At 41.5% G+C, this 27616-nt stretch overlaps 1 protein-coding gene across 1 annotated transcript; it reads left to right on the top strand.

The window, feature by feature from the left end:
* The first annotated feature begins 1077 nt into the window (after window positions 1-1077).
* On the top strand, window positions 1078-26993 carry OGA (O-GlcNAcase). Its single transcript, XM_030030265.2, has 16 exons — window positions 1078-1658; window positions 5423-5474; window positions 5809-5906; window positions 7154-7284; window positions 7977-8148; window positions 9194-9292; window positions 9473-9757; window positions 10338-10496; window positions 11771-12381; window positions 12774-12948; window positions 16718-16803; window positions 17671-17775; window positions 19416-19501; window positions 20497-20689; window positions 23763-23922; window positions 24704-26993. The coding sequence occupies exons 1-16, from the start codon at window positions 1472-1474 to the stop codon at window positions 24838-24840; spliced, it is 2736 nt and encodes a 911-aa protein (XP_029886125.2). The 5' UTR covers window positions 1078-1471; the 3' UTR covers window positions 24841-26993.
* The last annotated feature ends 623 nt before the right edge of the window (window positions 26994-27616 follow it).

The raw sequence follows: 27616 nt of genomic DNA, 5'->3' as shown, positions 1-27616 counted from the left end.
AAGAGCAAGAAACAGACTTCAAAAATGCACGGGAGCATTTTGGGAAAGCTGAATGAGCTGTGTGTAGGGGTGAGCACTGTTCAAATCAGAAGGGGATGTTTTTAATCAGAGTTTTCATTCATTTTGTTTCAGTTTTGCCTAAAACATGACATGGCTGCCGTGATGTCTGCAGGCTTTCTCCAGCCCTTCCTCACAAGCTGGGGTTTCCAGCAGCTTTTTGCTCACTGGTTTCGTGTTGGCTGGCACCTGCTGTGGCCTCCCCAGTGCTGGGTGGGCTGGAAGGGTTACCACACTGTCCTCTCTATATAGCCTCATGGGAGGTCGTCTTCTCAGCCCTGTGGTCTCTGACATGCTCTGGGTGCCTGTTGCTCCCAGCTCCACGTGTTCCCATGCAGCTGGAGCTTCTCCCTCGAGAGGTGCTGTCTGACCTCCAGCCCCTTCTCTGATTTACTGAGATGATCTCAGCTTCATAGCCCGTCCTTCAGCATCCTCGTAGCCCCTTCCAGGTGTGGAAACATCTGCAAGTGTAACATCAGCTGGGCTGCGCTAGGGCTGGGCTGGGGAGGGAGCAGCCGTAGGGGCTTTTCCCCTTGCGCCCCATCCGCGGCCCCTACCCACCCTGCGGCAGGGTCCCAGCAGCTAGGTCTCCCATCCGCGCCACAGCCCCAGGGTACCCTGCTTAGCTTGCGGGCCCCCGGCGGCGCCGCAAGAAGTAGGTCACGGCTCATGGGAGCGCGAGCGGCTGCGCTTCGGTCCTGCGCAGGCGCGCTAGCGCTGTCCCCTGAAGCGCATGCGCAGAGTCGAAGTAAACACTTCATTTCCCACCCATCCAACCCCCCCCCCCCGGCGCCGCTTCCCTACACAAAGCCTACAGCGCATGCGCACTTCCCCCACCCCGCACCTGCGTGTTCTCCTACTGCCGCCTTCCCCCCCCCCCCGGGGCCTCTGGCGCATGCGCTGCGGGCACGCACTAGCTCTCGGCGCCGGCGCCCTGGACAGCCGCGGCCTCGCCCCTCCCCCCCGCCGGCCTCCCGAGCAGGCGCAGTGCGCGCCCTTCCGCGTTCCGCGCATGCGCCGTGAGCGAGCCCCTCCCCCGCCCGCCCGCCTGCTCCCTGAGGTAACTCCCTCTCCTCAGTCCGTTGTTCCCGCTCGAGTGGCGCGGTCCCGGCGGCGCGGCGAGAGGGGGGCCGTTAGGCCGCGGCGGCCTGCGTCGTTCCTTCACGCGTCGGTAGAAGCTCCCCCGGCCTCCGCGGCGATCCCTGTGCGCGTCTCTGAGCGGGGCGGCTGCGGGCAGAGCGGTGCGGACCGGTTGGGGCCGGTTCCCCGCGCAGGCGCAGGGCCCCGTAAACAGGAAGCAGCGGCGGCCCGGAGCGGCGGAGACAAAGGGGTTGTGGAGAGAGGAAAGGAGGGACTAGGGTTGGCTCGGCTCGGCCCGGCCCAGCGAGCGGGGGTCCTGGCGGCGGGCGGCAGGATGGTGCAGAAGGAGGGGCAGACGGCGCTGGAGGAGCCCCAAGGCAGCCCCAACCCGGCCGGAGTGCCCGGCGCTCCCTTAGAGCCGCCGGGCGCCGCCGCGGGGCCGGTCCCGGGGGGCGAGGAAACCGACACCGAGACGGAGACCGCACTGGGCTCCCGCCGCTTCCTCTGCGGCGTCGTGGAAGGTAAGAGCTCTCGGAGAGGGCGTCCGACGTCCGTGGCAGACCGGGGGCGTGGAGGGACGGGTCGGTGTTCCGGGATGGTGGGGGGCACGACGGTATCCCCGGGAGACTGGGGGTATTTGGGGGCCGTGGGGGGTGTGGGTATCCGCGGGAGACCGGGGGGGGACTGGTTCCAGCTGGCGCTGCTGTTCCCCGTTTCCTCCCCCGACCCTTTGCGACGCCCGGAGGAGCCCGCTCTGCGAGGAGGGTGGTGCGCGGTTCTTGGCCGGGGCTCCCTCCGCTAGAGAGGGCTGGGGGGCGGGGAGGAGCCGCGGCTCCCGGGCGGGGCTGCTGCCCCTGGGGCTTGTGCTGGAAGCTGTTCGCTAGCAGGGAGTGCCCTTTGATGGCAGCTGTTCGACGGGGTGAGGGCAGGCCTGGCACCCCCAGCGGGCCGATGATTCCTAATGGAAGCTGAGGCAGTGCTGTGGCTCGCTTGCTAGTACGTGTCTAAAGGGGGAGGTAGGAGAGAGAGAGAGGGAAGAGCTACTGTGCGGTTATCCTAGCTGTACATGCTTTTTCCTGCGCGCCAGAGGCTCAGATTCAGTTTCCTGGTAGGGAGTAGGTGATTCCATAGACATCTGTTCTGGAATTAATATTAAATGCTCCCTGTTCTCTAAAGTGTTGTAGCTTACCATTTTAATTGTGCGTTAGAACAGTCCTCTTCTGCCTTTTGGCATAGTTGCAGCATTAAAAGGTTTAAACTGCTGCAGAAGCTGCAGAATAAAGGGACTGTCTTTGCATTTCTCAGTAACTACAGAATTTATCTACATTTCTGACAGGTCAGTTAAGGTAGGTGGTTGAAAGCCAGCAAGAAAAATGGTTTATTCCCAACATAATAGTTGGTTTGGAATTGTTCTGAATTCCTGTGGACTGCTATTATTTCTGTACCTATAATGAAACTCTAGTAGGAGAAAAAAAAAGATTAACAGATGGAATGGAGAGGGAAACAGGCAGTTTATCAAAGTCAGTATCTGCATTGCTTGCAGAATGCCTTTTGTTCATATCGTAAAAAGAAAAGACCATTTGGCTTCTGCAAATGTTACTGTGAGAAGTGCACTAGGTCCAGTTAATGCCTTTATTTTTTTAGCACTTACTAGGGCTTAAATACAGTCAGTGTGGAAAGAGATGCCTTTACTTTATTAATAGACTTAATTCTGTGAAAATAGATGCTAAATTGAAGGCTTTGGAGACAGATACTAGTGAACAGAGATACAGATTGTAACAGCATGTTTTCTCATGTTCCTGCCGATACACCTTGACCATGGATCACCTGTTCATCCAGGTTTATATCAGAACCACTGCATATACCATAACAGTTTTTCTTGTCATCTTAGTTACATGGTTGATCTCCTCTGCATATATTTTGGTGCAGGTGTTCTTGATTATACTGTGCATAAAGCAAGAAAATGGCCTCTGCCCAATGAAGCAGTCTAACCACTAGTTAGGAGTTACCAGTCTAACATTAATATGCACGCACACAAAAAAAGGAACAGGAGAGTGTTTAAAAACAAACTGTTGTGGTGAATGAGGTAAAAGGTAGTGGGTGAAAACATCTGTCTCTTTAGTGACTCAAGGGAATTATAGGGGTAAGAGAAAAACAGGGATTAACTTTAGAAGCGAAGATAAATGTAGTGCGGCAGTTAACAGACTAAAGGTATGGTGAGATTAAAGCAATGAGATGGAGAGTCTGGGTCTTTTGTAGAAAAGTAGGGGAGAAATTGGTAAAATACTGGGTGTGCACTCTAAGAATGTAAAGAGCTTATGACTGATAGAGAATTCACCATTTTTGGGGGGAGTAATATGATTTAAGAGAGTCCTGGATGCAAAGCTCTGCTCTGGTGCTCTGCCTCCAGGATATATCCTGGCTTTTAGTGATGGAGAGCGTGGTAACTGGGATGAGGTATTTGGCATGATCTGTTGACTTTGTATTAACCTGACACAGAGTCTTGAGGGAGTAATACAAAACCAGGTCAATTTTTAGTTGGACAGAAGGCTCCAGGAATTGTCACGAGCTGGCGCCATTAGTAATCTACAAAATGTGGTGATGGATGGAAAAGTATCACTTCAGATTAGCATCTTCTCTTCAGTCTTATTTAATTAGTTTTTTGGTTTTTTTTTTTTTCTTTAATAGTAGGCCACTGCTCTGCTTTAGGCTAGTAAGTCTGAGAGGTAGTGTCATAGGTAAAGCAAAAGTTTTCTGAACAAGTTATGAGACATAGGTGGTATTCATTCCTTTTGTGGGTTCTTGAGCTTCCTGAGGGCAGCATCAGTCAGAATTAGGTAATGCTAGTGAAAATGAGAAATTTGTTCTGGGTGAAATAAACTGGGAGGTTTTCACGGCTTGCAACTGCTCTCTTGTTTGTTCCTCTGTTTAGCGGTCCTCCGTTTGTCACTTTGCAGTTTGTGAGGAGTAGTAGTTACTCAGCTTTGCCACTTCGTGGTGCCAGTTAGTCTAAGATCAATCACTCTGAGAGATTAATTCTTAAAACTTGAGCCTGTTTTAAGCTTCTTAAAAGAGCATTGTTCACTTAACAGGTAACTGAAATACATGCTAACATATAGAAAATGCTTCAGTTGCATCAGTTTTGAGTTTTGAAAGGTTGTAGGAGGGTGTTTTTGACCACTGTGAGACCAAATATTTGAAGATTTACAATGGTGAATAGCTCTGGAAATGAAGATATTGTCTACTTTTTGAACTTGTGTTCTGTGGGGATGTGTGAGCTTTGTGTATTAGGAGCATCATTCATCACTGACTGGCCATACTGTTTGAAAAGAAGAGCTTATTAAATTTCAGTGTTATTTTAGTCTCTGGTCTTTGCACAGACTGCCAAGCTGAAGCTTTGTTTTGAAGTGCCCACTTGTGGTTGAACTGTTTGCACAGAGGTCTAAGTGAATTTACTTGACTAAGAGTGCATTGGGAGTGCTTTTTAAGGTATTATGTTTCTAGAATGGAAGGATTAGATTTAAAACCAGAAGCGGTTACAATTTCCATGGAATTCCATGACCTTGAATATACACTATTCTAAAATCACTTGTGTAGATGCTTTTATATGATTATTCAAAGACATAGTCTTAGCTTATAAAGATGTGGGAATTGTAAAGCAAGATACCAGCTTGCAAGTTAATTTTGACAAGGAGCTTATTTAAACTGAATAAAAGGAATGAAATCCTAAGCATTTTGTTGACTCACTTGGACATTTTTTCAGTTACACATCATCTACCTCAGTATGTATTTATATACTTTGTGTGTGTATTTAGCATTCAAATCTGTACCACTGGTTAAGCATTTTTGAGCTGGTAAATATTTTCAAGTGTCTTCAGTGTTCACATTACAATCAAATCTATTTTGTGGGTGTCTGGAGTGATAGTTTAATTAGGTTATGACTGTTCAGTCTGCTCTTACAATAATGCTGACTTGACTTGTCAAGGGCATATGCTCAGGGATACAGTTTGGATTCTGAAAATTAATTGATTCTGTGGCCAAAATGATAAGAACTTATTTCATTTCTCATGATCTAAGTTATAATTGCATTTTAAATTTAGATAAGTTTAGGTTATTACACTTTCCTAATGCTGTCTAACTGGATTATTTTTTTTTTTGTTGCTTTGGGAAGCTTTTTGATGAATGTAGCAGAAGAGGAAGAAAACGGTGGGTTGTAAATATAACGTTTCATGGAGTGGGCATAATCTAACATCTAACTGGATAATTTTAATCTTGTTTCCCATAGGATTCTATGGAAGACCTTGGGTTATGGAGCAGAGGAAAGAACTTTTTAGAAGGCAAGTCATGCTTCCTCTTACTGCAGCACATTCCATTGCAATATAATCATAATCTTCCACTTAAGCCTGCTAAGAATTATTGTTCTAACCTAGAGCAGCTTTTTGCCTAATATCGATATTCCTGGGGGCTCATATTCACCTTTCCGTCTTGCCTAAACCAAATTTATCCTATATCTGTTGTGCATAAGGTTATTGTGACTTAATAGTATAACACAATGTTCTATGAAAAAAAAAATTTAGATTAAGTACAAGGATTAGAATTAGATCAAGTAAAACATAGAATTCCTGAATTTGTAGACTATTCTCTGAATGAAGGCTTTTTTCCTGTTTATAGACTTCAGAAGTGGGGACTAAATACATACCTGTATGCTCCAAAGGATGACTACAAGCACAGGATGTTCTGGCGAGAAATGTACTCTGTGGAGGAAGCAGGTAACTGCCTTTATTTTCCCTCTGTTTTCTATAAATAGGCACTTGAATGAATTGATCATTGCTACATATGCTTGCTTGTGTGTGTTTAATCACAGTAGCCATTTCCAACGGTGAGCGGAGACCTGCTCTTAATACCCCGCAGATGTATTTAGTGGAGCTTTGGTACAAGCACGGATTTACTACTTTTAACTATAACTCTACAGATGATTTCTAAAACTGCTTTTAAGGCTTAGTGTTATGAGATTTACTTTTTTCCAGGGAAAGGTTGCTCAGAATTATTCCTCTGGCTCTTGAACATCTGGGCCATATTTTAAAGTGGAAATTATTTGCTTCAGAAAAGAAAAAAGATTGATGAGCAAATAGCATGCCCTTTTATGTGATTCATTAAGTGCTTGTCTCAATGAAGAGGGTACCAGTCAGAAAAGCAGCCTCTGAGTATTTAGTCGGAACATGAAAGACCTGTTTAAGCTGGTGTGAGGCTTTTTATTCACCTCTGGTATTTATGGGATCTACAGTGTTTTACTAGCCTGTGGGGATTATAATTTTTCTTGGGTGAGGGGGAAAAATGATACTGGCTTGAAATTAAATAATCCTTCTTGGAGGCCACTTTGAATCACTGCAGAAATATAATCTAAAGGATACTGCAAGATAATTGCCAATAAGAACAAAGATTGTTAAATATTCTAAAAATAATTCTCTTTATTCATTGTATGGAAGATTAAATTTGAAGTTTGTATCTTAAAGCAACTGCTTCTGCACAGTGATGTTAAAAAAAGCCCTTTTTCATGTGCCTCTAGCTTCAGTCATATGAATAGTATGTGAATCAGTGTCATGCAGCATATTACTACATTGAATTGTCTCTTAATATGTGTGACAAAAGTGGAAAAAGTGAGTAATAATTCTAGAACTGTTGGTGTGCATTCTGTAAAAACAGACGACATCCACATTCGTCTCACAACATTGAGATAAAGAGAATTTTTAAAACCTTTAAAAGTTTTAACATAGAAAATAACAATACAAGGACAGTTGTTGTATTCCTTTTGGCATAATTTCTGAGAACTCCTCCAAATAATTTGATGCTCTTTGCTGTGTTAGTTTTAAGAAATTCCAGCAAATTATTATTTTTTTATTATTATGGCAGCAGAGGCATCTGCACTTCATAATTTACTTACAATGATGTCTGAGGGGTTTTTTTGTTTGTTTTTTAATCGTTGAATTCTTCTGGAATATTTTAATTTGATTTCCAGAGCAGCTAATGACTCTAATATCAGCTGCACGAGAACATGAAATAGAATTCATCTATGCAATCTCTCCTGGACTTGACATCACTTTCTCCAATCCTAAAGAGGTGTCCACATTGAAACGCAAGCTGGACCAGGTAAGCGTGACACAAATTTACCGCAGTTGCAGTGCGACTTAATTTGGAAACTTCAGTACCCTCCTCACTCTTGCAGCTTTTTACTAGCCTCTTTAATGTTTTCAGCACTAGCATTAGTTTGGACACCTCTGAACAATTCCAATGGATGTGTTCAGGTTGCATTGCAGAAGTAGCCAGTGATCATATAGATTTAAAAAAAAAAAAAAAAAAAGTCTCGTCTTGTCTTGGATTCTGAAGGCTGTTCTTGGGAGCTTGTCTTCAGAGTATTTTAGGGGCTTGAAGCCAAGATGCGTTTCTAAAGCAAGAACTCTTATCCACAATAAACACCTTCAGAGGCAGACCTGACATACACATCTTTGTTGTTCTCCAAATTGACTCCTCTCCTTTGTCCAAAAGCTATTACAGAGTTAGCTTTTTTCCAGCTGTCTGTGCAGTGAGATCAGCTTTGGATTATTAAACCTGGAACAGATTGCAGGTCTTCAGAGGTCTAATCTTTGAGAGAATCAGAGCAGTGGGTCAGAGATAGGCATTCATTGTGAATAGATACCAAAGTCTGTCTTGCCTCCTGTACCTTCTCTCCCCCATTCTTGTAGCTTTTCCTTTAAGCTAGATTAGATTTAAAAATTCTATGGTTTGATTAAAAAAAATTTAATTTAAAAAATTAAATCCTTTGCTCCTGTCTCTTGTATTAGGTTTCTCAGTTTGGCTGCAGATCTTTTGCGTTGCTGTTTGATGATATTGATCACAACATGTGTGCAGCAGACAAAGAAGTTTTCAGTTCCTTTGCACATGCTCAGGTCTCGATCACAAATGAAATTTATCAATATCTAGGAGAACCAGACACATTCCTTTTCTGTCCTACAGGTAAAATGAGATGAATCATTTAGTTCAGTATCAAAGGAGGGGGGCTGTTATCTTACTGATTGAAAAGCTGGTTTAATATTTAATCACTGCTTTAAGGAGTATTTTGGGGTTGTTTGAAGAAATTGACTTACAAAGAAAGGTTCAAGTAACTCAAATATATGCAGAGTTTTTGCCAAATCTGCACATCTCTGAAAGGCTTAATGCCAAGCAAAGAAGGCAGCTTGATAGAATGGTTCAAGAAGTTTGAACTGAAAATTAGGTTAAAGGAAGACTTCTATTTGACTTGTACCAAAATCTTTTTGCTTCTTGATCTAGCTAGCTGTTAGTTTCTTAGAATTTTCTTAAAGTAGAGGTACAGCACAATCTGGGCTCACTTCTGTCATTGGTACCTGTTTTTAATAGATTACCTGCTTTCACTAGTCAGTGAGTTGCTTTACTTATTAAAAAATAAGGTGGCTTGCACTTGGGTCCATTCATTGCTTTTTTAAATTGCAAGCTTCCTCTAATACCTGTAACAATATTGTAAGGGAGAGAGAATCATGATGTTCAGAGGTGTGGATTGTTGCAAGGAAAATTCAGTTCAGTAGCAATGGTATCATCGTTGTTAATTTGTTTATCCCCTGACATTGTAGTAGTTTGGTTCTGTTGCAGACCTCCTCTTTAACTTGAGAGACATTCGTGCTGGTGTTAATGTTTTTAGGTATTTGCACTTCATAATCAGACTTAAGGTTTCTAGTTCTCTTGCATATTGTCTGCTATAACCTGCCCTTCTATTTATGGACTTTGTTAGGTTTTTTTCCTAATCTTGTCATTTGAGCAATTTTAAATAAACTGTCTACCTTTCCTTTCTGATCTTTATGCTAAGTATCATTCATAATGTCCTTTTTTATTTATACTTTAGACTTTTGGGCCTTTCTTGATTAATTTTATAGATAATTCTCTTCCCAAATGGTAGTATTCTCTCAATGTGTTCATGGGACAGTTGGGTATGTTGTCACATGGTTGCATCCTTCTACTAACAGTGACATTCTCTCTTCCTGTGCAGAGTACTGTGGAACTTTCTGTTATCCAAATGTTGCCCAGTCGCCGTATTTACGGACTGTAGGGGAAAAGCTGCTCCCTGGCATTGAGGTGTTATGGACAGGTAAAAATTGTTTGGTTTGGTTTGGTTGTTTTGTGGTTTCGTTCTTTTTTTTTTTTTAATTCACTGTTGGTGTTAAAAATGATTTCTCAGAAGTATTTAGTAAAATAAACTGTCCAGCTACTTGGGGGTTCAATCTTCAAGTATATGCAAAGCCCTGTGATTATCCTGTTTTCCTCTTAGGTCCAAAAGTTGTATCCAAAGACATTCCAGTAGAGTCCATCGAAGAAGTTTCTAAGATCATCAGGAGAGCACCAGTTATCTGGGATAACATTCATGCTAATGATTATGATCAAAAGAGGCTTTTTCTTGGGCCTTACAAAGGTCGGTCAACTGAGCTCATCCCTCGACTAAAGGGAGTTCTGACCAATCCAAACTGTGAATTTGAAGCCAATTATGTTGCTATTCACACACTTGCTACCTGGTACAAGTCTAACATGAATGGAGTGAGAAAAGATGTGGTGATGAGTAAGTATGCCTAACTGTTTGCCGGGATCTATGCTTAACCATATAAGTCATACTGATTTTTTTTTTTTTTTTTTTAATGATTCTAGCCTTTCTTCACCAACTTTTTCTTTTTAAGATCACCTAGCATTTTCTGTCCTGTAAGTAAATGGCAGTTACCTGAAAGATGATGAGCATCTAGATTGTTTTATTGACTTCCTGGGAAGTATCTGTAGCACATGCTACCAGAGAATTTCTTAGTCTCAGGAGGTATCTGGTTGTATAAAAAGCACTCTCAGCAAGCAGTTTTAATGCCCAAATTTGACATAAGCGTCCATGGATTTGATTTCATTGGAATAGAAGCAGTTCAGGTCAAAAGAGAAACTCTGAATGCCAGAATGTCTAGTTTCTGCGTACTGTTTCTGTGTTGGCATTGATGGTGACCATAGTTTTCCGTTTTGTCTAATCAGGATGTAATGGTTTGTCCTTCTTTGTGAAATAAGGCTGTTAGAGAGTTCTCGAATGCCTTGTCTAACATGACATTTTTTTAAAATTTATTTTAAATGAAACTTGCATGGTAACTTTTAAAAACTTGTCTCTGTAGCTGATACTGAAGACAGTACAGTTTCTATCCAGATTAAATTGGAAAATGAAGGGAGCGATGAAGATATTGAAACGGATGTTCTCTACAGCCCACAAATGGCCCTGAAGTTGGCCTTAACGGAATGGTTGCAGGAATTTGGGGTACCTCAACAATACAGCAGTGAGTCTAATTTGGTATCTTTCTGGGGTTGGTGGAAAAATGGGGTTAAATTTTCAGTACTTGCATTTAGACTAAAACTATTTTACAGATCCTGGCAAATTTTATACTTTCTAGTTGGAAGTATTTTCTGCCTTCCTAACTGGGGAAACCTTAATAAAGAAAGAAGAATGCTTGACATTCTGCAGTGTGCCTGTAGTGCCCTGACTGATCAACAGAAGCAACCTTGGTGTAGGATCCTTTGGTACTTCTGATACAAGACAGGAAAGAGTCTGGATCTCGCTAGTCCCGGTTGTTACTAGACTTCCATGGGACCTGAGAAGAGAGGAAGAATAGGCTTTTTCTTGAAGTGGGTGTTAGATTATTGTAAACATCAGTTCTGGCCCAGAAGAGTCCATGTTCTTCCAGTTGTTTTAAGATGGCTTTGTTTTTCTGAGTTTCTCTCTACAGAAATCAGCTAGGTTCCGCCCAGCATTGTACACCTTCCTTGTAGCAATGGGAGCTTGAGATCTGAGGTGAAATCTGTTTTTCTCAAATGTGGGTTTCAGGTGGTCAGTGTGCCCTTCTCTGATAACTGGTGGTGGAATGGAAGAACCTCTTCTCCTCCCAACTCTGCTCTGGTGCAGTTATCCTTCTGAACTGCAGTTATCCTTCTGAACTGCTGTAGGGTTTCGGATCTTTCTAAAACTCAACTGCAGCAAAAATATTGGGTGAGGAGTAGTAATTAAGACGTCATCTTCCTCCATTTTCACAGAATAGTTTAGGTTGGAAGGCACCTCTTAAGATCTCCTAGTCTAACCAGGTTGCCCAAGACCATGTCCAGTCAGTTTTTGAATGTCCCTTGTTTTCCCTAGGTTAAAGACATTTTTGCACTTGAAATATTTAAGCATTAGTCCTTTTATTTTGAAGTGTGCTCTATATCCAAATACAACTTTAACAAATCAGTTGATGCAGAGGGGAAAAAGTTAACTGTGAGAGCTTTTTATTCTGATGGCATAAGTCAGAAATGCTGCTGGTAGCACATAAATTTTAACTAATTTTCCTAACTTTTTCCTCATCCTGTCTTTGCTTGCCAGTTACGTGGAGGGGAAGCTTGCAAAAAAACAAAGTCAGTAGGTAGAATTACAATGACAGAAGTGAGCAGGCAAAGTACCAAAAGGAAGCTGAACTGATCAGATGCCATAGCAACAGAATCATCCATGATTTGCAGAAGTTGCCGATTTGAATGTTAGTTGGCAGATACTGAAAACTCTAAACTTGTTTCTTCTTATTCTCAGGTAGGCAAGTGGCCCACAGCGGTGCTAAAACTACTGTGGGGGATGTAGGGCCTCTGGTGGCACCATCCTCTTTAAATGCAGCAACTGTGGTTACCACGGTTTACCAAGAACCCATCATGAGTCAGGGGGCAGCGCTGAGCAGCGAGTCACCGGCCTTGGTAAAGGAGGAAGAGAAGAAGCAATCTGATGAAGAACCAATGGACACGGTGGTGGAAAAACAAGATGACGCAGACAAGAATGCTAATCAGATACTGACAGATATTGCCGAAGCCAAGATGGCGGAGGAGTTGAAGCCAATGGATACCGATAAGGAGAGCATAGCTGAATCAAAGTCCCCAGAGATGTCTATGCAGGAAGACTCTGGTAGTGACATTGCCCCTATGCAGACTGATGAGCAAATTAACAAAGAACAGTTTGTGCCTGGGCCAAATGAAAAGCCTCTCTACACAGTAGAACCAGTGACTTTAGAGGACTTGCAGCTTCTCGCTGACTTGTTTTACCTTCCATATGAACATGGGCCCAAAGGTGCACAGATGCTGAGAGAATTCCAGTGGCTCAGAGCAAATAGCAGTGTTGTCAGTGTTAATTGCAAAGGAAAGGATGCTGAAAAAGTGAGTGTGAATCTTGTTTCTCTCCTTTTTAAATCAAAGTCCTGAGCCATGTTGTCTGTAATAGAGACTGCCGTTCTACTTCCTAGGACCTGAAGGGTAGGGTATAACTAACCACAGGTCACAGTAATTTTTATTCCTCCAGTGGAATCTACTGTTTTAAGCCCTGTAATGCCATTTAGCTATGAAGGCAGTCTGGTGTCTGCATTTGACCAGTCATCCCTGTACTGGCCTCACTTCTAACAGCCATAGAGAGTATCCGTGAATCGCGTGGTGTGGTAGTCCATGCTGGTAAAATGAAGTAATGAATTGTATAGTCTTCCTCCATATTTGGAGTACCTCTCCTCCCTAGAAGGCTGTGCTTGATCTTGTGGATCTTTTGCCTCTGTTCATAGATAGAAGAATGGCGTAACCGAGCAGCCAAGTTTGAAGAGATGTGCAGCTTGGTGATGGGGATGTTCACTCGCCTCTCCAATTGTGCCAACAGGACAATCCTTTATGACATGTACTCCTACGTCTGGGATATCAAGAGTATTATGTCAATGGTGAAATCTTTTGTGCAGTGGTTAGGTAGGTGCATTGGGAGCCATTATAATCCCAGATAGTGTAATTTTTTTTTTGTTTTTAATTAGCCCACGGGGAAAAAATATTAGGCAAGTGTGTTTTCTTGGACATAGGGTCTGGTTTGACCCTGTTTTAAAGGTTTTCCTGTCTCGCTATTTGAAGCAATGCTTGCTGTGAATTTGCTTTGGTATTATAAGTGAAGTCTGCTGGATGCTTAAGATCGGAGACCTTGATTTTCTTCTTGGGCTAATGAAACTTGAATCTCATCTGACACGTAAGTGTTGACTTTAACTTACTCTTGACTGAATGCACACTGGACTATACCATGTAACTTCTTGGATACCTTGGTGTATGATTGGAAATGACACTACGAAATGTGACCACATCAGCCACCTGCTGCTTGCTCTGTCTTGATAACGTTATTGCTGTCTTCAACAGAACAATTGCAGAAGCGACCTTTCAGTGGGCCTGGCCAAGAGGAAGCCGATCCTCCCAGCCCTGTGCGCATGCGAGCTTTAGCATAAGGCTATTCTGGTGCAAAATAATTTCCTTTAAACACTTTCCAAATTGCTGATATTTTTTTTGTTGTTGTTAATTTTATTTTTTTGATAATGGGTGGAAATTGTGGAGCTCTCTAGACAGATTTAGTCTGAGACTTAAACTGATCCTGAAACAGGTTTTTTTCCAGGTGGAAAGGGGGAGGGGGGAAGGGGGAAAGGGGGAAAGGGGGAAAGGGGAAAGGGGGAAAGGGGAAAGGGAAAGGGGGAAGGGGGAAAGGGGGAAGGGGAAAGGTTGGAACGGGGGAAATGGTTGTGTTGCAAGGGGTGTAAAAGTTGTCGGACAGGTGTAATTGGTACATCTTTTTCCCTTTTTCCCTTTTTCCCTTCTTTTCCCTTTTTCCCTTGCTTTTTGGTTTTGGTGGGTTTTTTTGTTGTGGTGGTTGTTGGTTTTTGGTTTGTTTTTTTTTTTTTTCCTTTCTGAAAGATTTTTGGGGGATCCTAAGTTGGCAGATAGCACCAGCATGGCCTGGGTAATTCTAGTGACCTCATTTCACTTTCAGGTTTCAATCCAACTGTAAGGAATATGCTGTGGACTTGCTTGACATACACAGCAGGCAGCAAAGCTGATGATCTCACGTCACACTTCTTGTAGCTGTCACAAACCTCACAGTGGTTAACCATTACACAACCTTGGTCTAGTCCTAGTGTTTGGATTGTCTTTAAATGATACTGTTAAACACTGGCAGGTTTAAGCAGGGACAGAGGAGACCTGTTAAGTCATCAAGTCAGTCCATGCTCAGCAGCTTCCTGTGTTTTGTGCTTTTTAAATATCCGATCTGTATACGTATGGTTGATAAAGAAGAGGAGCTTTTAAGACTGCCTTCTGCAAAGCACAGAGAAGAAAACTAGCTTGGGAGGAAAACCTGGCAGCATTGTAGTATGTTAACATCTCTGCCTAATGCTGTTTAAAAGCTTTAGTTCATGCATTTTTAAGACCAGTGTAACACAACTCCCCCAACTTTACTATTCTTGCTCTATGTTGACCCTTAGCTAGAAAGAATGCTCTCTTTTTGATAATCTGTTTAAAACTCCAGGCCAAAGCTGTGTAAAGAGAACAGTGATTCTTGTAATCTCTAAACATTGAGGGCCCAACTTAAGACTGAATTTCAGAATTACCAGACTGCCTACTGATTTCAGCTGAAATTGTCTTCAGTTTTCAATGTCCCTGTACAGTTGGGTTCAAGTCTTTAAATGCATCAAATATTTTGAATAGTTCACGTTGGAAGCCAACTTTGTAAATACTAGGTCTGTTAACTTTGGCACTGTTCTACTCCAGTACTCAAACTGGTATTAGATAGCTGAAAAAATAAGAGTTTTTGACATGCACAGTTTAATACTCTTATGCTAACGGTGCTTCTATGAGAGGGGATGTTATTGTCTTCAGCTTCCATTTTATCACTAGTGTAAATACATATAATGCAAAGGTCTTTGATAAAATACATCATTATATAAAGCTAAATACATTACAAATCCAAACAAATTAGTTTTCACAATGGTGTGCTCAATGGTCCACTGAATGTTCACTTTCTTCACCTCTCCTCCCAAGTCCAGCTAGCATTCAGTCCCTTAAATTAGTGTGGCTGTACAGTACTATGGATTACTAATGACTTCTATTGTCTTCTTCCCCATTGTGTACAGATGGGAGAATCCTCAGCACAAGTTTCTACTGCTATTGGATGGACAGCGCCAGATGTTCACAGCGCGTCGTCATTAATTAATTAAAATGGAAAGGTTTTGTCTGTGAGGCAGCTCAGATAGATTAGATGTGCAATAGGCATGAACTGAAGTCACATTTGCGCAGCGACTAAGGCATTAACTATGTTTTTCATTTATACAGCTCTTCATTCACGCAGCTCTTTACTGTAATAATTGGAAGTGCTAGTTAAGTTGTAGTCTCAAAGGACAGACAGATACTGTCTTCCAAGTTATTGACTAAATCTCCTTGTGAAGGGTATCTTTTTATGTGAGAACTCAAAAACGTGGGAGTAAACCAAATTCAAATTCTGATGCTTGGATCGTTTCTGAAATTTACCATACTTAGGGTAGTTTGCATTTAACATATATTCCTAAACTCTCAAAAATGTCAAACTTGGCACACTTTGGGACTCTCTGACTAGCACAACATACTTGTCTGTACTGATCTGAGACTGTTACTTGAACAGGAGGTAGATTGCTGTCTACAAAAGGAAGAGAGTATTTGCGCTGCTCATCTTGTCAGAAAACTAGGCAGGTAATTGAAATCTCCACTCCAGATACCATGCTTTTTTTTTGTTTATTTTCTCCAGACTTGTCGTTTCTGTTAGTTGGTGAAGGCTGTGGCACCTTGCTGGCGGAACAGTATTAAAAGTCAAACAGCTTCTTTTCTAAAGCAAGCGTAAACTAAAGCTGAGCACTTCAATGGGCCTGCTGTGGCTGGTTGATCAGCAGGGACCCTGGTGCATCTGATATGCTTGAGGAGGAAAAAAAATCAAGATGCTAAAAAGCAAAGCTAGTATTATCTGTGGCCTACAGGGTGTACTAGTTAAATTGTGAGTTAATTCCTGTTAATACTGCTTAGCTTTTTAACATGCCAGCAGCATTGTGAAGGTACAGCCTGGATTATGTAAATCTGCATAGTCTTTTGCAAGAATACTGTTTCATACAACTGTCCTGGCTGCCTGAACTGTTCCAAACTGCATATATTGCCAGTCCTAGTTTTCTGACAAGATTAGAAACAATCATTACTAAAATGTGACTTCAGAAAGGTCCATTTTTTTTTTTCAAGGGGCTGTGATAATGGCATTTGTTTGATCTAAAATTTATGATAGTAGCTATTGAGCCACGTAGCTTCCAAGATGTCATCTTTTCATAGATGAGATGGATGTGTCTGCCACGAATGTAGAAAAAAAGAATGTACAAAATATCTGGGAAGCTTACATAATTGTGGATGGCACCATTCTTGTGCCTTCTGTTCTGGAATGAGGTGTGTTAGCTGAATCACCTCACTTGTTCTTAGCCTAGTCTGTTACAGGTAATCAAAAATTTGGAATACTGCAATTAGTGCACAAGCACAAAATCTTTATAAATCCTACATTATTACAGCCTCCCCCCAAGCCCTGGATTCTAGCTCAGTTAGAGAGCTTTTTCCACAAGTGTGTGTTAGCTTTTTGGACATGTTAGACACCCAGGAAATCCCCCTTCTCGTAACATTCTCCGCTTGGATCTGATCTCAACAGGGTGTCGTAGTCAATCTTCAGCACAGTTCTTAAGTGGAGACCAAGAACCCTGGGCCTTTAGAGGTGGTCTAGCAGGAGAGTTCCAGGTATCAATATGACTTCACAACTGAATGACATTTTCTTTGTTCTATGAGAAACCTTTTGTTGCACATCAGAGGTCTGGAAGGATTGGTCTGCCGAAGGCTTTCTGGTCCAAAGCCCATTAGCCTTACAGCTTGGTTTAAAATAATTTTCCTCCCCTTTCTACAGTAATTTCTCAAGGAGATGCTGCCTGTCCCACGCGCATGCGAAGCGCAGCGGCTTTAGTTGTACATTTCACATTGTTTCTTTGCAGGTCGCACAGCATTTTTATCTGCGCCCGCAATTGCACAATGCGCGCATGCTTGTCTGCCGATGGGAATTCCATGAGCAAAAGGGATGGTCATCCAAATTTTGATTCCTCTCTAAATAAAGCTGTAATGAGCTTTGTTGTGAAGATTTCAATTGGCAAATATTCTTAAATCACTGTTTATACCATGTTCAAATTTGTTCATGGATTTTTCAGGCGCTATACTTTTCCCCCCTCACAGGTGCTCTGCGCGCAGCAAATTGAATCAGCGCATTGCTTTTGGGATAAAGTGTCTCCTCTGGCCAGTTAACCCTCTTCAGACCAAACCTTTCCTCCTGACATACTATGTTCTTATACAGAGACAGTGTAGATATGATTGGTAAAAAGTATTTTAAAGCAGATAAGATTAACAGACTCTTAATGTGCTGTTTCAATTGCATATTTTAAAACACCAATTGGATATTTTCTATTCAAATAAGGTCTTTGCATTTGTAAAGCATACCAACCCCACCTTCTTCTGGGGTGCCTGCAAATAGCAAATGTTAATTTGGGAGTCTGCAGTGCACACCCAAGAGTAATGGGTTTTGTTGTTCATACAGTCATATTAAGTATTTTGTTTTCACAGCGTTTGCTGCCTATTGATGGGGCAAATGACCTCTTTTTTCAACCACCTCCATTAACGCCCACTTCCAAAGTGTACACCATACGACCCTACTTTCCTAAAGATGAGGTAAGTGCTTTTGACACTTGTCACTGTTGTTGTTAGTGATGCCTTTCCTTTTGTGGCAACACTAGTTGCTGCTGAGTCCCTTCATACCCTAATGAAACAGATGTGCCAATATCTTGCACAAGGCACAAATACAAGCTCACAGGAAAACTGAGGTTAAACAACTTGCCTATGGTTCAACAACATGCTGTGCAACAATACATATACACCCACATCTTGATTCTCAGTCTCACACCCCACCACCTTTTTAAATCTGTGAGTGCCTTCCCTATTTCTGAAAGGCAAGATGAAGTTGTTCGTGGCTGGTAGAGGAATTCTTGCAGTGGGGACACATGCAGTGGATTAACCTTTGGGGTGGGTGTGTGTACCTCTTCAGTCAGTAATTATTGTGGTAACTCCTAGTGTTCTCAGAGCTATATAAGCAGAACGTTGATACTGCATCTCAAAACGTAGCTGCAAAATGTGATGATACTTCAGGCATTCTTATAATTTTAGTTACAGTTGTAAATTTTTTGGTCTGTTTTTTTAAAGAATTGTCAAATCTGCTTTGGAGTGTTTGATACTTTAAAACCAGGAATTTTGTATTGATCATTATTGATTAGAGCTTTTTTCCTTTTTTTTTTTTCCCCACTGAACAGATCCGTAGCGTAGTTTAATTCCTATTAGCGTAGCAAGAATACTTGAAATTGATATATCAACCAACAGTTAGTTAACCCTATGGATGCAGTTTAAACAGTGTAAAGATTAATGTAGCTTGAACTTTTGCATTTGTAGCTACATTGAGATGAAACGTGTTTCCTTTGAAACATAAGTATCTAGGTTGAGTTTGCAGCAGCTCAAATGACTCCTGACTTTGAAGCCAATCAGACAGACAGGGCTAGCACATGAAGACATGTCCTTTACCTGCTACTTTTAGGCTAGTTCTGTCCTGTGCTGTTCTTATGAGCAGTAAAGCAGCTTTTTCCATACATTAGTGCAGGACTGTACCTAAGCTGGTTTGTTCCTTTGTAGGCAATGGAACTGATATTTCTAAGCCACCTAAACAATTGGTGATGCAGCTAAACATGCAGTCATAAAGAGTATTTCTTCTGAGGAGGAACTCCTTTTTTTATGAAGGGTGGCCCGAGACATGTCAAAAGCAAAGCCTTTTTGTTGAAAAGTGTAGTTTCTTATTTAAAGTGTGACTGATACAAGTTTACTCTTTAAAGAGATTCAGCTGAAAGCCTTTTAACATGCAGAAAGTCAGGGTGTGTCTGTCCTTTCCAGTGGTTAAATTGTTGCTTGTCAACAGTAGAGGTTTTGAAAAGGGACTTTGTAGCAAGGGTATTGATCTTCAGTGAGTGTTTGGCAACTAACCCTCAGGATTAATCTTGTGCTTTACAACGTGCAGGAGGCTGACCTCCAGCCTTTCCTTCCCAGCCATTGAACTTAACCGCAATGTTTTCGGCAGACAACTTGAAGAGTTACTTTGGGGGTGGCGGGGGGATAGATGCTTCCTCATAGATGGGTACTCTTGTTCTGTGTAGCTTAAATGTTTGTCAGTACTAGGTTACAGTGGACCTGTTAATGAAATCTCGCTAAAACAAAGTTGATAGCTTTTTAACGTGACTGATGACTTGAAATCTTTTCTTCTCTCCTTTTAGGCGTCTGTATATAAGATCTGCAGAGAAATGTATGCTGATGGAGCTGATCAACCCTTCCATAGTCTACCAGATTTAATTGGAGACAAGTATGTATTAGAAATGAATGACCTACAGAGGTGGTTCTGAAGGATGAAGTCCTGACACTGTATTTAATTTGAGTTTTTAAAAGTGTGTGTGTGTGTGTGAAGAATACAAAGAGCATTTGATTTAAAAAAAAAAAAAAATCTGCCCTCTGCAGGCCTCAGGAAATTGGGGTTTTCATTTCTTAAAGATACCATTAACAGTTCTGTCTCAGTTTATGCTCTGGTCACCTGTTGTGAGCTGTTAGAAAAAAGACTTAGCTGAAACCTCTGTATTATGAAACCTGTGCATCATAGTATCTTATTATTTCAGATTTTGTGAAAGTATGTCATGACAGTGTTCATAGTCTGTAGTTACCCTCTGGTAATTTTTTCCAACCTAGTATAGTTCTTCAAATAATTGAAATTTTTTTGAGGACCAATCTCCCAGCTGACTGCCTTGAGTTTTTTCTGAAATACATGTTATCAATTACTTGTACCAACTTCTAAAAAGAATAAGCAATGACAAGTGAGATTAACTTAAAAAAAAAAGGCATTAAATCTGAGCTGTAAAATGAGCTACTTTGAGTATTTTTTTTTATATATCTCGAGTGTTTAATTTAGATAGAATTTTGTAAAGAGGTTGCTCTGTGAGTGACAGGAAGGTAGTTAAGAAAGGATGTGTAACTGCTATCAAAAAATACCCAAAAGAGAAGATGGAAGAATAAGGAGGTAATGGCCACAGAGAAACTGAGGGCAAAAGATGAAGGAAGTTTGTGTCTCTAGTGTGTCAGAAGAGCAGTGTGTATAGCATTAAATTATGGGGTCCTGACATGCAGATGTTGCTCATAGTTGAGTTTTGACAGCTGATCAGTCTGTTAATGCTTTGTAGGAACTAATTCTGTGATTGGAGGATTCTGTCGCTTCTTTGGATGACCCTAGAGTCTCCTCCAGAATACCTGAAGAGCATACTTGTTCAAAGTGACCTTCTTTTGACTGAATTTGGACACTTCTTTCTGCAGGTTAGTAGGAGGTCTACTCACCCTCAGCCTGGATTACTGCTTCGTCTTAGAAGATGAGGATGGCATATGTGGCTATGCTTTGGGAACGGTTGATGTGACTCCTTTCATTAAAAAATGCAAAATGTCTTGGATCCCTTTCATGCAAGAAAAATATACTAAACCAAATAGTGACAAGGAGCTGTCTGAGGCAGAGGTTGGTATAACCCATGAGGTCAGAACTGTATTCTGAACTCTTTCTTTCCAAAGCAGGTCTTTGTTTTTCTTTTGCATTTTGAACTTCTGTGTAATTGAGTTTTTGTACTTTTCTGAAGTCTTTGACATCTTAGAAGGTGACAGTAATATTATTCACTGTCAGTCAGATACAGCTTTGTGTTGTAATACACCCATGAGGTGTACTTTAGTAGTAATCAATGCAGTAAATGTAAGCCACCTTAATACAGAGAAAATTACATTATGAAAATAAAAGATTGCTTCTGCTCTGTTCTCCTGCAAAATGAGATATTGGTTTCCCCATGCTGCAGGTAAGGCTAACCCCAATAGTCACATCAGTTTAAGTATGGAAAACAAATTAAAGAGCACTTGGGTTTGATGTTAAAATCTGAGCTGTTTGTGGAGTGTGACGGCTGTAAATGATGCAAAACAACATCTGCCCTTTAGCAAGTGCTGAAAATCATTATCTTGCATTGGTTTTGGAAGAAATTAGAAAAACAATGTCATTGAATTGTTAGAAATAGTGAAAAGTTCTAGCTGATGCACTCCTGTCAAGGAAAGAAATGCATTTAATATTAAGAGGTGCTGATCCACGTCTGCAAGTGGAAGGAGGTGTGTGCAAAGTTGTAATAGAGGCAGGCCCAGAAACACCACTTCTTAGCCTTTTTCTTTTCCTCTCAAGAGGGAAAGAATACTTTCCAGAAAGTGTTCTCCAACAAGTTGTCTGAATACAAAAGCTAGTGTCAGACTGGTGGGCCTCCTAAGGGAATCCCCAGATGGTAAGGGCAGTGCAAAAATGGCATATGTGGCAGTCTGCCCTTGCTTTGTTTGACTAGGACTTAGACAAAGTCTTAAAGGAGGTCATGGCTCTGAGAGCACAGACCTTCCCACAAGTAAAGAAAAGCTTCCTGGAAATGGACTGAAATGCTTGTCACCCTGTTGTGAAAATGACCACTACTTATAGGCACGTTTGATGGGGGGAAAAGTGAAGTACATTCTAGAAAACAAACAAACAAACAAAAAACCTCCACTACCACTATTGAAGCGGAGCTAATGCTGCAGTCTATAGGCTTTATGACTTGATTATTCTACATTTGCACAGTGCTGTGCTTTCGACTGTATATGTAAATTCACATTTTTGAAGCAAAGCTAATGCATGCAAAGATACCAGAAACTAAACACAGCAAAACTGTAGTGGGTACAGTAAGGGACAAGGGGCCTTGATTTCTAGAAGTTTAAAGCCAAACTTCAGAGAGAAAGCAGGTGTTTTGTGCTGATAAACTAGCTTTTCCATTGAGATGTTTAAGAGCATTTTTTGCTGTTGGTACATTACCCCAGGATTTCTGCTGCTTGTACAATATCTCAGAAAAAGTCTGTTTCTTGAGACTATGTGCTTGAGGGATGTTCCCACGAGTACAGAGGAGCTCTTTGTACTTTGCTCTTGAGGTAGATGCTGTGGGATTTTATCCATTTATCCATTTATCCTTTTGACACTACAATGGAACATAGAGAATACTCAGTAGTTGCTTAGAAGCCATTGTCATTGAAGATCATGTAGGGAAAAGTTTTCTCACAGAATAGGATTGATTTGGTTTCCTTTATAGACCTCTTACCTCTTGATAATCTCAGTCTCCACTTTGGCTTGAAAAAGCTCGCTTTCTGTACTTTTTAGATCATTTGATTCAAATTGTTGACTTCTAATACAGTTCAGTTGTTCTCTATTTCACTTAAATATATCTTGAGCTCCAAACATCAGGGGATAAATAAAATCTTTTGTTTCATAAAAGAAAAATCCAATCCTCTGATTTGTGTCATACTGTTGTGAGCTTGTCTTGCAGTTTTGTCTAGGTTCCTGTCAGGGAAGTTTATCTGGTATCTGCTTTTCCTGAGATTAGTTATTATTGATCACAAGAGATGAATGCATCATCTCTCTAACTGCTTCTTAACCCCACCTGTACCCTACTCCTTGATAACCTGCTTTACCTCTTGTAGTGCTTCTGTGGCTGGAAGAAACAGGTGTCACCTTTGCCTTGGTGCCTGAAGCCAGCATGGCTAGCTTTGAACACTTTCTATGGGATTGTGCCTGTTACAGCTGTGATAAAGAAAAGCCCAGAGGAGCAGGCATGGTTCTGAACCTGAAGTAGCTCAACAAGTTTGAAGTAGTAACTTTGAGCAGACACTCTTCCTGCAAGAGCTGGGAGATGGCAGTTTATAGATTTGAGGGGATTGCATTTAAACTTGACCTGAAAAAAAATGTGGGGATTGCTAATGTAACGGTTCCTTGTGTGATGAAATCGTAGTTTGGGTTGTTATGATAGTGACTTTCAGTTATACAAGAAATGAAGTTAGGTGGCTTGTTTACTTGAGGCAATGCTCCCTAAAGGTTTTAAAATTCGGTAGCCAGCAGGGGGAATGACTTGAGTATATTTCAGATTTGGCTTTGTCTACTTCTGCGTTACCTTACTTGATTGTTCTATTCCCATCAGTTGCATGAAGTTAATGTCTGATGTCACATTCCCAAGACCTTCCTGGGTGATTGCAATAGTCTTTAGTGATCAACAACATGCTTTAGTCATCAATAAGGCTTATTTCAAGTTAGAGGTGAATTTGTCTTTGGGGCAGGTAGTCTAAGATAATTGCATGGACATGAGAGATGTTTCCAGGCTGCTGTGAACCAAAGAATACTTGTGGAAGGTTAGGACACTTGGAACTAAAACTGCCTGTGTAAAATGCAAAGAGAAGGAATACCCGTGCACAAACTGTTATGTGTTGGCTTATGGTTTTTCTTGCTTGAAGTGTCAGTCACTGAGAAGCCATGCAAGGAGTCTTGCATTCCTCTTTTGACAGTCTGAGAAGCTTCTGTAGTCTGCCTTTTTTTATCTGGAGTACAGAGAGCGATTCAGCAGGTAAGGAACAAAGTGACCATCGGAGGTGTGGTTGAAAAGCATGCTGATTTGGAGGTATAGTCTGTGAGCGAAGCAGCCTCCCTTAGTAAAGATGAATGAAAATGAAAAGCTGGATAATGATTGAATGTCTATTTCCCATATTCTTTTCAGAAAATAATGCTAAGCTTCCATGAAGAGCAAGAAGTATTGCCAGAATCGTTCCTTGCCAACTTCCCATCATTGATAAAGATTGATATCCACAAAAAAGTGACAGATCCAAGCGTGGCCAAAAGTATGATGGCCTGCCTTCTTTCTTCTCTAAAGGCTAATGGTAAGCTTCTTGCACTCAGAATTTCCTTGTTTACTAATTATGTGTTAGTTCTAGGATGCAAGGCAAACTTGGGATGGTTATATTAACATACCGTATTTGCATGTCAGCCTGAGACATTCAATTCCTGCCATAGTCAGCACTCTAGATTTAGGTAAATTATTATAAAAGCTTTTGGATGGCTAACTTCTGCCACTGTTGTTGGTAAAAGGTAGCTCTTCACTTTAGCCATTTTCCTGCAAATTGGAAAATAGGAAGAACTGAGGGAGCAATTTGACAATAAGAGCATGCATTTTTACATCTTGAACAATGCACAAATGTCTATATTTCCCCTGCTAGCATTGGTAATGATGCTTTTTCTTATGTGTGGCAGTGTGCACTGGTGGGTAATTACCAAAACCTTCAATATGGGGAAGTACTTGGCTGTCTGCCTTACTGTGCACCTGAGGTTCACAGTTCCTTTGTGTGATTTGGTGCCCTCTTCTAGTGCTATTTTCTGAGCCAACATCAGAGTTTCAGAATGCTTTTATGTGAAATAAAAGGTGTGCGGAGGGTTTGTTGAGGCTGAGAAGACTTCTGCAATGTGCAGTCCCTTTAGGGGATGGTCAGCTATGTTGCCATAAATCTGGTCTCTTTTTGGCACTATGCTCCATATGGAATTGGGATCAGTGTTTTCATTTCATTTGAATGTTAAAATAGGTGGTAAGTCTAGTAATACTTGATGTCTGTGCTTTTTACAGTAACTCTTCTCCTACAGTATTTTGTTTCTTTTTTCCTTCTTCAGGCTCCCGTGGGGCTTTTTGTGAAGTGAGACCAGATGATAAAAGAATCCTGGAATTTTACAGCAAGCTGGGTTGTTTTGAAATTGCTAAAATGGAAGGATTTCCAAAGGATGTTGTTATCCTTGGAAGAAGCCTGTGAAGTGCTTGACAGCGAACTGTTCCAGTACTGTAGTCCCTTAACAGCTGGGCAGGTAGTGGTGGGGATCTTCATATGGTCTAGCTGCGCAAAGCCAGCAATAAGCCAGCTTGGTAGACGGGGCTATGCGAAAATCACCCATCACACATTCAGACTGTAATTTGTTGGAAGAGGATAATGCTGCTGAAAACACTGTTTTAACAAAGAGAAACCTTGTCCTCTCCTGGTCCTGTGTGAAGTGCCAAGGAATCTTGCATGGGCTATAGCTTTTCAGAGGAATCCCTCTCAATTGGTGCTGTGGTTGATGGCAGTTCTCTGCATTCACGTATCAACAGAAAAGTGGTCTCTGGCAGAAGTATCTAGAAAGATGCAGGCTTTTTCTCTGTCAGAGCAGGATGTGCAACTGGAAGTTGCAGAAATGGGAGGGATTGCTTGTGTCAATCAGCAAATTTAAAGATAAGTAGCTACAGTTCTATTTTTGACTATCTTTATGCTTGTTGATAAAGCAATGACCCATTGTCACTTCTAATGACCATTGGTTCAAGCTTTGTGCTTTGTTAGGGACAAATGTGCAGTGGTCTGTGGCAGAAGTCACTTAATGACAAACTTGTAAATTTCAGTGTATATAAACTTAGCCGTATGCTGACTAACTTTTTGTTTACCAGTTTTTGTAACTTTTTCTTTTCAAAAGTGAAATGGTATAGGTCCAAGATGGCACTTTTGAATAACCTAAAACCACAATGGAGAACGAACCTGTCCTCAGCACTGACCTTTCTTATTGTGCCTCGTATCCAGGGCTAGAAACTGACCATCTTGGGTAAGGGGAGCAGATCCCAAATGATCCTTCCTTCAGACCAGCAGTGTGTCACTGCTTGGGGTTATCATCATTCTCCTGGGCCTGAAACAGCAATTCACAGGCTGGTCTGCTGAACCTGTTAATTTTGGTAACGTTCGCATGGGATTGGATGAAAGATGGTGAGAGGGAGAGAGCTGGCCCACAGCTGGGATTTGTCCTTGGAACAGTCACCATGTTTCAAAGCCTGCTAGTTTGATTAAATCAGGGTCTTCAAGTCCTGCACATTTGTATCAAGTAACTTTTCTATAAGAAATGCCACAACAAGAACATTTTTACACATTATTTAAATGGTTACCTGCTTTTAATGTTCCAAGAGTTTGTTTTTACCCAGGACTGACATACTTGGCTATAGGATGGAATCAGCATGGTATGGGATCTGGTAGTGAGGTAGTTTTGCATCATTTATGAAACTGGTATTTCACAGAAGTCCCAGTGTCCCAGATACGTAGCTGGCCAATGGTATACACCATTGTACTGACCTTGCTTCTTTCACCTGCTGCCATCAGCTGTCTTTATCTTCCTTTTTAATTTTCCTGGTTTTTTTTTCCAGTGGTGCGCAAAGGAAATTCAGTTCCTTTTACAAGCCTCCAGCTGCATAGAAGAAGTTACGCAACCTATAATGAATGGCATTAAGACTGCAGTAATGTTGTCTGTGACCTGTAGGGAGATGCTGTGTTTGGCCTTCTGGTGCAGTCACATGCAGGGGTTTTGGTTTTTGGTTTGTTTTTTTTTTTTTTTTCCTTTGCAGAATGTGAACAATTTTTTTTTTGATGCGGTAGCGAAATATTTAAGTTGAAACAAGTTCATTTCATTTTTAGAGAGAGGTACGGGGTTGTGCTATGGGATTTCATGTAAGTCAGAGCTGAATGCCACTAGTTTTTATACAGCTTTGAGTGCATGTTGAGTAGCTGATACCTTGGTTTATCAGGTGGGAGAGTTTTGTTTCTTCATGGATACCCGAGTCAACTTATTTTATCTGGATGCATAACATTACAGCATAGGATGCTTGTGGCCTTATTTCTTGGCTCTTAAGGAGTTGCCACATTTTCTCTTCCTATGACTTTGTTATTATTATAGAAGTTAATTGTATAAGCCTATGGAATGTCAGGCCAATACCATCATTCTAGGATTGTAAAGTGATACGTTGACATATCTTTCATGGTTATGAATTTTCATTAAGGTTGGAATGCCACTTTCATTAATCTGTTTTTAGATCAACAGTATCTGTAGCAGAAAAAAACGACCTGTAAAACTGTATTTGAAGACCATGCGAGAAATAGAATAAAAATTGAGAAGTGAATGTAAATAAGAAATGTGTATTTTGTGTATGAGGTTCCAGAACCAGAAGTGGTTCAGCAGTGTATGTTACATCACACTGTATGTGTTGGATGCCCTCAGGATCACCTGGCAGAGAAGCTTGTGTCTGGTTTTGGTGGTGGACACTTACCTGTGCTGATGCTTTTCAGAGGCAGGCATTCAGTGACCCTTCAGAAGTACTCGCCCCAAAGATTTCTGAGATGGCAATGACCTTTCTTGTTGGCCCTTCTGTGAGTAGCACCAATTGCATTTCACCTGTTTGGTGAAAAACAGCTCTTTCAAAGGTCGTCTCCAGTGTCTGGCAAAGCCCTTGTGAGCTGTGTCGCAGCAGTGCTCTGCTCTTTCTTACTCTTTTTTTTTTTTTCTTTTTTTTTTTTTTTTTTTTTTTTGCCGGCTGCTGGGTGTAGAGGTTGCTGAATCCCAGAAGAGCCTGCCAGCAGAAACAAGGTGAGAGATGAAGTGACTTGAGCGTCACGTTGTGTGTAAGGGGCAGACATTGTAGCTCCACAGTCTGGCCTTAGTTGTACATCCACAAAATTTAACTTACCAAGCTAAACACCCAAGATAGCTAAAGCAAGTACCTTCCTGCTGAGAATGACAGCCAAG

Source organism: Aquila chrysaetos, chromosome 11 (genome assembly GCF_900496995.4).
Source record: "Aquila chrysaetos chrysaetos chromosome 11, bAquChr1.4, whole genome shotgun sequence".
Lineage (NCBI taxonomy): Eukaryota > Metazoa > Chordata > Aves > Accipitriformes > Accipitridae > Aquila > Aquila chrysaetos.
This window is presented reverse-complemented; position numbering and strand designations above follow the sequence as displayed.